The sequence below is a fragment of the Typopeltis vanoorti genome, chromosome 11 (genome assembly GCF_054136105.1).
Source record: "Typopeltis vanoorti isolate ZY-2024b chromosome 11, IOZ_Tvanoo_1.0, whole genome shotgun sequence".
NCBI lineage: Eukaryota > Metazoa > Arthropoda > Arachnida > Uropygi > Thelyphonidae > Typopeltis > Typopeltis vanoorti.
This window is the reverse complement of record NC_143559.1, coordinates 29,521,230-29,533,551: the sequence shown is the minus strand read 5'-3', so window position 1 is coordinate 29,533,551 and position 12,322 is coordinate 29,521,230. Positions and strand designations below refer to the sequence as shown.

General features: G+C 37.2%; 1 protein-coding gene across 1 annotated transcript in view; it reads left to right on the top strand.

Moving 5' to 3' along the window:
* The window catches only part of LOC150101406 (1-phosphatidylinositol 4,5-bisphosphate phosphodiesterase-like), a 675,244-nt gene that overhangs the window by 223,832 nt on the left and 439,090 nt on the right, over positions 1-12,322 (top strand). The window contains exon 10 of the mRNA XM_090400793.1: positions 1,156-1,264. Within this exon, the coding sequence (XP_090256919.1) occupies positions 1,156-1,264 (109 nt within the window). The remainder of the gene's footprint in view (positions 1-1,155; positions 1,265-12,322) is intronic.

The window sequence follows — 12,322 nt, the reverse complement described above, 5'->3', positions numbered from 1 at the left end:
TAAATAATACCAGACATTTCACAATTTTGACATTTTTATCTTAATGTGAAGCTGTTTAACATCAAATGATTTGTGCCATTTCTTCCTGGAAAATGTCATCTATTAACACACAAAAAAAAGTCCATTGTTTTATGTCCAAAAATACAGTTTACTGTTTCAGTTATTGTTTTGAATTATACTTCTCATCCCCTTCTTGCAAAGCAGGAAAAACTGATGGCCAAGATTTTAATAATTTGACATATATTAAACCTATCTCATAGTCTTAGTTAACTTGACATTATAATTCTAACCATCCATCCTGTTTGGGAGGGAAAAAAATTATTTATTCAGACTGATTGTCTACATATTTATTTATCTAACTTTTTTTTATATGATGATCACATCAAATACTGCATTAATAAATTGTTATAGATTTTATAATAGTAATAATAATATTTTTACTATATTATTTAAGGAAATTACAATGTACTAGGATATACATTAAAATAAATTTTAATATATTTCTATATTTCGGCAACGTCACGTTGCCATTTTCAAGAACTTAAGTACAAGACACATGCACGTAGGCACAACATAACAATAAGTGAGGAAGAAGTATGAAGCTGTTATTTCTCCTAAAGTCCTGATGGTTGCTGTTGCCGAAATATAGAAATATATTAAAATTTATTTTAACGTATATCCTAGTGCGTTGTAATTTCCTTAAATAATATAGTGAAAGTGCATAATCAACGTGTAAGCCTTTCCACAAGAATAATAATAATATTATTATTAAAATAGCATTCATAACACACCAACACTCTAGTAACAGCTTTGTTTGAAACAGAATTTGAGCATTGGAGAGTCGTATGATTGAAATGATACTATCATATACTGGGTTAATAAAATCAGTAGTCTCATTATTTTCTTGTCAGGCCTCATATTTATTCTCATATTTGAAATGATACTATCATATACTGGGTTAATAAAATCAGTAGTCTCATTATTTTCTTGTCAGGCCTCATATTTATTCTGCATTAATGTAATTAGTAATTTATTTATATAATCTAAAGGCTTCATTCCAGTTTGTGAAACTACAATTAAGTAAATGTTATGTTTTATACAATAAATGAAAAAGGTTCTCATTAATTCCTTTGCTTATATTGATCTAACTTTTAGAAACAACGTGACCCTAGATTAAATGAGATACTATATCCTTACTATGATGAAAAGCGCACAGCAGAAATCATTAACACATATGAACAGGATTCTGTTCTTGCCAGTGAAGGTAGATGTTTTTTTATTTAGTGTTTAATTTAATTTTATATTTGTTTATTTTTCACAGTATTTCTTTAAAGAGTCTGCTATTTGTACCAGATTTTAATGGTAAACTTTCTTTGGCTATAATTATTGATATCTTATCTTTTTTATTACTTAGAGCACACAAATATATAAATCATTCTAAGATTTTCTTGGTACTGATTACTTTTTGTAGTCTTGCTTATCCAGTTATTGAAGGAAAATCATCAGCAATCATTTTTCAGCTAAAATCATTCAGCATAGTGATGAATTTTTTCATATAGCAAACCTTATGTAAAGTATCTAGATCCCAATGAGTTTAGTTATATCTCTGTGTAGTCACTAAACTCATTAAGATCTAACTGCTCTACTTGTTATACATTGCAAATTTGAGCTCATTCAAAAATTGGGATTTACAAAGCGAGTGGATAGCACTCACTGCCTACTCTCTATGGGGGAAAAAAAAAAAAAAATACCACACAAAAAACCTATCAATCTACCACTCACTCACAGACTCCAGATATTGTCAGAAGTTTCATATTTTGATTACAATTTTAATTTTGTTGTTATTGATAACATGATAGTATACCTATGGTTTGCACTGAGGCTACATGTAGAAAGAGTTGAAAAAATTATTTAATTAACACATTCATGTTGGGGTAATCATCACTCTCTGGCCACCATCCTTACTGTGTGGGGGTGATTGTTGGAAGTTTTTCCACTAGTTATACTATAAATTAAAGATACCAAGAAATTATATACTTGGTTTAATCCTTTATTCAAGTGTAAGCAAACAGTTTGCACCTGAACTATTTTCAGGACTGGGGCAACTTGTATATAGAAGCTTATGAATTCGCATCACTTGCCTTAGTATTCTATAATGTCACATATTAAACCAACTATATAATTTCTTGGTATCTTTAATTTATAGTATAAATTAAAGATACCAAGACTTTCAACTTCCACCAACTATTTCTAATTCAGAGTATTTTAATAATAAGGTGTGACACCTTTTGGCAACTCATATATGAAAATATGACTTCTGCTTTACTTCAACAGAATAAATTTAGTTTAATCCTTTATCCAAGTGTAAACAAACAAAGTTTGTCCCAGAAAATATCTTCAGGACTGAGGTAAGGTGGTACATCCCTTGGCAACTTGTAGCAAAGGTGGACCAAACTCTCATCACTCCTTGTCTCAATATCTCCCACAATGCAAAGCATATCTCCTTGTGAACATGTATACTGCTATGCATTAAGGGAAGAGCCACTATCCAGACCAGTTTCGACCTTTATTGAGGTCTCGTCAGTGGGAGGCAGACCCAGAGTGGTGATACTAAGGCTGAAGCAATGGAGAGGAGACCTCAATAAAGGTTGAAACCGGTCTGGTTAGTGGCCCTTCCCTTAATGCATAGCAGTATACATGTCCACAAGGAGATACTGAGACAAGGAGTGATGAGAGCTCTGCCACCTTTGCAATGAGTTGCCAAGGGATGTACCACCTTACCTCAGTCCTTCTTTGTTTGCTTACACTTGGATAAAGGATTAAATAAAGCTTTACTTCAACCTTGGTATCAACTCTGGGTCTGGCTCCCACTGATGAGGTCTCAATAAATGAGACCTCAATAAATCTGGGTAGTGACCCTTCCCATAATGCATAACATTATACATACCCGTAAGGATATGTGTTTTGCATTATGGAATACTAAGGCAAGTGATGTGAAGTTATAAGCTTCTATATACGAGTTGCCCCAGTCCTGAAAATAGTTCAGGTCAAACTTGTTTGCTTACACTTGGATAAATGATTAAACAAAGTATATAATTCTTGGTATCTTTAATTCATAGTATAACCAAGTGGAAAGACTTCCAACAATTGCTATAATGATAGTCATCATCATCATCATCAGTGCCCTGTGTGGGCCCTGGCTTTTTTCAGAAACTTCTGCCAGCCTTCCTTATTAATTGCTAAGTTCCTCCAGTTTTTAGCTCCCAAAGTCTTAATTAATATTATGGATCACTCCATCTTTCCACCTCAATTGAGGTCTTCCAATTTTCCTTTTTCCTTCTGCATTTTGCCTAGCATTTGAATATCTTCTTAACAACTCAGTTATTAATGCATGTAATATGCCCTGTTCAACTTAATCTATTCATTTAATTTACTTAATAATTTCTGGCTCATTAAATAATCTATAAAATTCATAATTGTATCTTTTTCTCCAAATCTCATTCTCTTGTACTGCTCCAGTAATATGTCTGAGAACTCTTCTTTCAGATAGATCTAATAGTCTTACATCTGCCATTGATAATACCCAGTTTTCAAAGGCCTAAGTTAATCCTGATCTTATAAGCACTTTGTACATAGTTATTTTTGTTACTTGAGATCAGATACGACTTTAAGTGTTTTCTGAGTCCACAGAGAAATCTATCTGCAGAAAGAATGCATTTTTGAATCACAACACTAATGTCATTTTTTAATTAAACTTATGATCCCAGGTATATAAAATTTATAGGAACCAGTTTTGATTTAAGAAAGAACATCAATCACAAGTTTTTCTTGTTATGGAATAATTTTGTTATTATTAATTATATTATTAAGAGAGACCTCCAAGGAATCGGAGACTCATCGAGGGAGGCCACATACTTTCTTGAATTCATTCACACTGCTTGCACTCACAACATCCAATGGTAATCCATTCCAGTCAAGCACCACCCTCTGAGAGAAAAATCTAGCCTTCACCCCCTTCTTAGCTGCCTTCATTCTCAGCTTCCAAGGATGCCCTCTTGTCCTTTCCCCACTCTCCGTAAATTGAAAAATTTCATCAATTGAAATCCTGCATAACCCTTTCAGAAGTTTGTAAGTCTCAATCATATCTCCCCTCTTTTTCCTGTTTGCTAGTATCTGCAGTTTACAAATTCTCAATCTGTCTTCATGATCAGTATTCCACAATCCTGATATCATTTTTAACACTCTCCTTTGTAGTCTCTCCAATTTATCAGAATCACAACGGAAACCAGGATGCCAGACCTGTGCACAATAGTCCAGATGAGGTCTTATCAAGGCCTTTTAAAGAGGAAAAAATAATTTCCTTATCTTTACATGTCAGGGTGCTTAAGGGTCAAAGCTGTATAACTGAGAGAAGACCGCCACATAACCTTTAAAGGAATGCAGAGAACCGACCAGGGCTTCTGACCTAATGGCCAGTCCTCACCTTCTCGTGGTGCACCCTGTTGGGTATCTACCTGGATACTGAACGAACGAGGATGGGCTGGCAATTTGGGATTTAGCTGACCAAATTGTATTCTTATTGGCTTAAACCAATATACAAAATGATGGTACAGCATGACAAAATTTCATGCTGGCTGGGGCGTCGCCCAGTTCAACAAGGCCCTGTTGTTCCTGTGGAACAGGTAAAACATTTCAGCTACATAGGCACGATTTTTAGTGAAGATGGTAAATTAAATATGGAAATAGACAACAGAATCAACAAAGCTGGTTTGGAAGGAAGTCAATTGAACAAATTCATATGGAATAAGAGAGAAATTAGTCTGAACACTAAATTAGCTGTATACAAAACAGTGTTCAAATCAGTTTTAACTTATGGATCTGAGCGCTGGATCAGAAGTGAAACACTTGACCAAAGACTAGAGACCACAGATATGACAGTCCTGAGAAAGATTAGAGAGGCATGAACAGATGACATCAATGGCAATATCATATTAAAAACGAGGATATTAGGAAAGAACTTGACATTGTCAGCATCCAGGAATGCATTAGTAGGGCTAATCTAAAATGGTGTGGTCACTTAAACAGAATTCGCGAGGAAAGATTAGCAAAACAAGTGTTCTCTGCCAGGTTGGCAGGAAAACGATCCAGAGGAAGACCAAGATATAGGTGGATTGATACCGTACAAAGTGCCTTAGACGATAGAAATATAAGATCTGATAATGTTAGAGCCTTGACTGGTAACAGACTGGTTTGGAGGAAAATTGTAGATAGGAAGTTAGTAATTATGTAAATGTTTCATGTAGTACTATCATATCCTGTACACCCCTTGAGGGTACATGCCAGGAATTTGATGATGATGATCTTTACATGTCATCGTTGTTTCAGCATTGCAATTATCTTTTGAGTTATAGTTGCAATCTTTGCCAGATGACCTCTGAACTTCAACTTCCTATCTATTAACATTCTAAGATCCCTAGCCTCATCAGTTTCTTCTAGCCTAATCTCACCAATATAATACGACATTGGATATCTAATCACGCTGAAGTGAATGAGTTTACATTTACTTACATTGAACTGACACCCATTTTCCCATGCCCACATTTCCAGCCTATTCAAATTATTCTGCAAGTACTGCATATCAGCAGCATTGCTAATTACTATACCTATCTTTGCATCATCAGCAAATAGCTCTATGTCGCTTTTCTATTCCCAATATCATTAATGTACAGATTTAATAACTGTGGACCAAGCAGTGATCCTTGTGGTATACCACTTGTTATTATTATTATTATTTTTAATATTATTTATTTTTTTATTAATCTTTGTACTGGTTATGGGCAGTACTACCCTTACATCACGTCCAGACTTGATATAGGCTGAAGTCTGTACAAGTGTTTTACCCTATGCGTGTTCTAGTTATCATATTCATTCTCTGATGGCAATGCCATGCCACCAGTGTGTCCTCTAGGGCTCTCAAGGAAAGAACTTTTATATCCTTCTGCGCAAGCCCAAGCTGTTTTAAGTCTTTATAACTATCTGCGCTCCATACGCCATGTAACGAGATCGTGGTGCTGGTAAATCCCAGAGTTGCTCCATGCCCCTCCCGTATCTTACTAACTAGATCTTAGTTATTCTTATAATGGTTTACCTTTAGGAGAGAATGACTACTATTTGGGGTTTTTTTTGGTCAGATATATTTATTTTAAACTAAGCTATACCAACCAGTTTTGCCAACTGTGGCTGTTGGCTTCATCAGGGTTAAAACTATGTAAATGTAAGATCACTTAAACACTAAAAAAACTGTTTGCACTGAAACCATAAATGGACCGAACATAACTGCATTTTTATAAAATTTTTATAATGAATAGTTTACCTTATTATTATGGCTATAGGCTAGTGGGCGCCCTGTTCCCACCACCTGGGCATCAACTACCCAAACATCACCATCTCTTTTAATCACTAAGTCTGGCTTATGCAAACCCGCGGAGGTCCTATAATGTGGTTCCACCGCAGTCTCCCAACCTTTGTTCTTAAAGTGGTTGTTCAGAATGGAGACCATGCCGTCATGCCTCCACAAGCAGACCCCCATGGGTATGGAAGCTATGCTGGGATATATGAGACAATGTCTCACTGTAGTGGCAGCCAGCCCTACAGTTTGAGTCGTCACTACCCTATCGAGCTGTGTGGGCTTGAGTGAGTAGGGCATTGATCCTCATCCTGATAAGGTCAATATACTCGAACCCAGGGAGGGATCTGGTACCATCCCTTACCCAATCATGCTGGGGAGGCATGATTGGGTAAGGCATATCTATGACCAGATATGACTCTTTTAAAGGAGCACCATCTACAGAAGAGTGCAGCAGAGATGCCCATCTCTTGTGTTCTACAGGTGCTGACTCAAGGCACCTTGATAATGGGACCAGCCTTTAGCCCGCCTAAAGTCTTCTTATATTAATGGGCTATAGAGAGCATCTCTGCAGATAGGGGAAGAAGATAGTTCTAATTTCGCGATTCTGGACAGCCACAGGCGTGGATCACCCATCTAAGTGATGGAACCCCGAGCCTGCCATCCTTCACCCTCATGTGGAAATATGCAGTAGGGGTGTCAGGCGGCAGTCGGAGCCATGATCTCACAGCTGAACAGATAATCCTGTCCATTCGGGTACCACCGAGATATATGTCCTACCAAGCACCAACTTGTGGTAAAAGCGAGGTATGAGACAGTGGGAAAGGAGAAACAGTCTTCGCTGGGGCTTGAGAGGAGCTTTCCTCAAAAGAAGTGATCCAAGCTTCTAGGATAGAAGGGACAGAAGACCTTCCCTTTGGGATGAACATGATACCGAGGTATCTCCACTCTTCCAGGATGGTCAAAGCATGCAACAGCCTCCCGTGCAGGGAAAACTCTATTGTCTCGACCTTAAGCTTCTTGTCACGACCAGAGGGGACAAGAGTTAAAGAGCAGGATTTCTCTACATTAATAGAAAGGCTTCGAATAGAGAAAAAAGTCAACTGCCCAGTCAAGGAGTTCCTGCAAGCCTACCTTAGTAGAGGCTACGAGAATAAGATCGTCCATAAAGGCCATAGCATTAAAGGAAGAAGCGCCTAGAGAGTATCCTATATGGCTAGGAAGAGAGTGAAGAAACTCATCTATGATGCAATTAAAGAAATGGGGAGATAGAGGATCACCCTGGCGAACACCCTGCACTGCGGGAATAGAAGTCGCACGGGATCCTGTAGTGATAGTGATGGAGCTCCCCAAGTATAGCTCCATAACATAGGAAAGAAAGGGTTCTGGACATCCAGCAATAGACAGCACTCGAAGGAGAGCAGGAAGGGAGACGCCATCAAATGCCTTTTGGAGGTTCAGAGATGCCATACATAGAGGCTTAAGGCAGCATTGGGAATCAGAAAGAAGAGAAGAAAGAAGATATATATTCTTGGCACAGTCGTCCGAAGGGACAAACGTTCTCTGTCTTAAACCTTGCAGACTTACATCCCCCGTATACCACTTTTTGATGTCTGTCAGTTACCCATCCTTTTATCCATGCTAATATTACCCAAACCCATTTTCTCCACTTTATGCAGCAGTCTGCCATACTGTATTTTGTTAAAAGCCTTAGCAAAATACAAAAGTATGGTAACATTGTTATAGAATGTCTGCAAGTTGCTAAAACATGACCTTCCTTTAGTAAACCCATGCTGTTCATTGCAAAGTAGAGATTCACTGTCAACTCATTTCTTAATGCAAGCCCTAACCAGTTTTTCCAAAATCTTCACTACCCCTCCTGAGATAGTAATTGGTCGATAGTTGGATACATTGGCCTTTGCACCATCCTTGTGCAATGGAATTACCATACATTCTTTCCATTCCTGTGGAATCTTCCCTGTTCTGGGACTCATATTAAACAGCCTGGTAAAAGGAATAGCTAGTTCCGCTGAACACTCTGAATTCTTATTCAAGTTGTGCAACTGCTGTAATACCTTATACTCATACACCTGCGTTTTTTCATCTAGTGAAGAGGTAACAGTGAGTTCAGTGTTGCATACACTTTTAACAAAATGGGCACTCATTAACTGAACAATTTCTTCTGCATCTGTAACCCTGATGCCATCTGGATTTAGAAGAGTTATTCTTTCATATTCATTCTTTTTTTTTACTTGCTGCATATCAATATTGTGGTATTGACAATAGACATGCTAAAGACAACCCACAGAATTATTGTGGGTTGTCTTTAGCATGCAGAGCCAATTTCTTTTCATACTGAGACTTTGCTTTCCATACAACAGTTATGACTACTCTAGCCTACTGCTTATAATGTTTATAATGGATGTCATCCGTATGCACACGTTATTCCTTCCACATCATCCTTTTCTTATGAATCTCTTGCTTACAATTACACATCCATTTGACTCCTTCTCTATTTATTCTTTGAACTCTCAGGACATGTTCTGATATTGCATCATTCAAGTGTTGTTTAAATGCTTCCCATGAACTGTTGATATTCTTTCCATTCAGCAACCAACCCCATTCCACTGAACTCAGTATGCTCCTCAGTGGGTCATAATTTCCTGCTTTGTAGTTCAGCATGTAACCTTTTCTGAATGGAACATTCATAAACTTAGTCACTTCCCAAGTGAGTATTGCATGATCACTGTCACCAACTGGAGGCCGAATAGTTACATCTTTAACTAAAATGCCCTCTGACACTATAATGAAATCTAACACTCTTTGCCCTTGAGTTCCTTCTGTCACATGCTGCTTGAGGAAGTGGTCCTGCAACAGCTCAATAAATGCATTTTCATTCTTCTCATGTCCGCTTGGTTAGCCTAGTGGCTATGCACTTTGCAACCATATGCCTGGGGAAGTAGTGTCCTGGGTTCGATTCCTGTCGCCGACGTGAGAAGCTTAAGGATCTTCCTCAGCCATAGCCAAGTTAGCCAGTCTTGGGCATGGACAGCAGGATTTTTCCCCCAGTTTATCTGGGGTTTTTCATCCCGTAAGCAGGCAAACCAGCCCCGTGAACACACGGATCTACATCCATAAATACTTAACCCCCCCCCCCATGAGGGGACTCAACTTGCCCCTGGGAATGGGGGAGAAAAGGGAGGAAAACTCCATATGAATAAATAAAAATTCTTCTCATGAGATTCTACTGCTACCCAATCAATATTTGGATAATTAAAATCTCTCATTATGATTACTCTTTTCATGCTCATTTTTTCTACTTGGTGATGCATTTCTTCATCACTAGCAACCAATCCACCAGGTCTGTAACAGCACCCCACTACGTAATTAGTATTGTTAGATTTCACCTCACATCAGATGGCTTCAAACTCACTGCCACATGAAATATTATTAATAGTAGTACTACAATCATAGGTCTCAACTCTAACTGGATTCAAGTCAGTCAATATCATTAGCAGCATGCCCCTTCTCTCCTGTCCTCTCTATCCTTCCTAAAAATACTGTACCCTTGACACACTCAATACCAGTTAGTTGGTCTGATTCTGATAGCCAGGTCTCACTAATATTTACAATCTGAGGTTGCAACATATTGACTAAGGTAACAAACTCTATCCCTTTGTTTCTGGTTAATTTGCAGATTCATCTTCTATGCTGTCTTTTATAAACTGAAAAATGTTTCTTTCATTGCTTTTTTGTGTTTTTCCTATAATATCAATATTATCTACATATGCTAGAACTTGTACTGACTTGTAGATGATAGCTTATCTTGTATTAATATCAGCATCTCTGAAAATCTTTTCCAGTACTATATTAAACAATAAGCAAGCTAAGGCATCCTGTTGTCGAACACTATTTTTATATGTATTGGATCAGACATGATTTGACTTTTAATCTGACACTGAGAATTTCTCATTGTAGCTTTAACTAAGGCAATAAGTTTCTGAGGTATCTGTAGTTCTTTCATTGCAATAAAGAAATTAGATCCGTTTATGCTATCATTTGCAGCTTTGAAATCTATGAAGAGATGGTGTGTTTCAATTCCAAATTCATTGCATTTTTCAAGTATTTGGTGTATAGTTATAATCTAGCCATTTGTAAATCTTCCTTGATGGAATGCACATTGATAATTACCAGTAGCATTCTCTATATAAGGGTAATGTCTCTTTAATAAAATCTTGAAGAAAATTTTATAGGTACATAATAAATTGATTCCTCTATTATTAGAGCAGATCATTACATCACCTTTCTTATGTATATGAGCATATTATATTCAGATTCCACTCATATGGGACTGTCTCATTAATCCAGATTTTGATTATAAGTTGACAGTTGCCTGAAATATTCTGTTCCTGCATTTTGTATTAATTCTGCTTGTGTCATAGCTGTTCCTTGGGCCTTATTGTTCTTAAGTTTTGTAATAGCTGCTTCCACTTCAGCAATTGTTGCTATTGGTTCAACTGCTTCTAGATCCTCTGTTTGACTCCCTATTTTATCCATGTCATTCGGGTGATCAAATATATTAGTATTCACATAATGATAGTGGCAAATGCATTTCTTATGTTCTCTAAGGCATATATTAGCAGATCTTCCTGTCTGTCTATATATGTAAGACATGTGACAAGCACAAGGTGTTATATATACTCTGGGATGTGAGAGAATTTGTCATTAGATGAATGGATGAGTATTGCTAGTTTTAATATATGATTTTGAATGTGGTGGGGTGGAGCTGATATTTATTAAGTAAACTCTGTATCTTTTCAGATGGCGATCTGAATATATGGAATAGTAAGAGTTTGCTGAGCTCTGGCATATAAGGAAAGGGGAATTGGGGAGCAATTAACTGCCCTTGCTCTGAAGAATGCTGTTAATAATCTGCTAATATTTATCTAGTCTGCACATTACTGTTAACCACACCCTTACACATCTACAACTTCCAAAAGCATCTCTAGTTCTATCTATCATGCATTGAAAAATTTCTTTTGTGCCAATCTTATAGAACTCCTTCAATAATTTTTAAGTTTCTATTATACCCTCTTTTCCATCTGTGAACTGAACTTTGCATCACACACCTTTAATCCATTCATAAGGAGCATTCTACAGACCTGTGACCAGCTTAGTAACTCATCTCTACCACCTCCTGATCCTGAAGCAACTCAGGTGTCCAAATCTGTGTCCAAAGTAGTCAATGTGTGGCCACATCATAGTGTTATAAAATGAGGGATAATAACTTTCCTATCTTAGTGTGCTTTTTCAATATGCAGATAATCCTTTGAGCAACTTTTGGAATATGCCTTCTGAACTTTAACTCTCTATCCACCATCACTCCCAAATCCCTGGTCTCATTAATTTCTTGCAATTCATTACCATCAGTGTGGTATTTAGCCCACACTGTCAATTTATTTAAATCATCCAGCAGGATATCTACATCACCTTTATCAACTATTGCCCTCCCTAGTTTTACATCATCAGTAGAAAACTGGATGTCCCCTATTAAATCATTTATATACAAAAATATCATTAATATTTTTGTATATAAATGTATCATTATCTGTATCATTAATATACAAAACAGCAAGAGGCCTGATATGGAGTTCTGAGGAACTCCACTAGTTCTCTTCCTCCTGGATTCTATTCCATCATATACTACTCTCTGTTGTCTTTCAGCCACCAAGGATCGGTCATAGAGTATCTGATGCCCCTAGGCAAAGCAAATTTAGGCGTCCCTATACATTGTCTCTATTATAGAGACAATGTATTGGGGCGCCTAAATTTTGATTGTTAGTTTGAGGGATATCCCAGAACTTCCCTGCTCATCTTGGGACAGATGCCAGAAGGAGGAAAAATCTCTAAACTAGA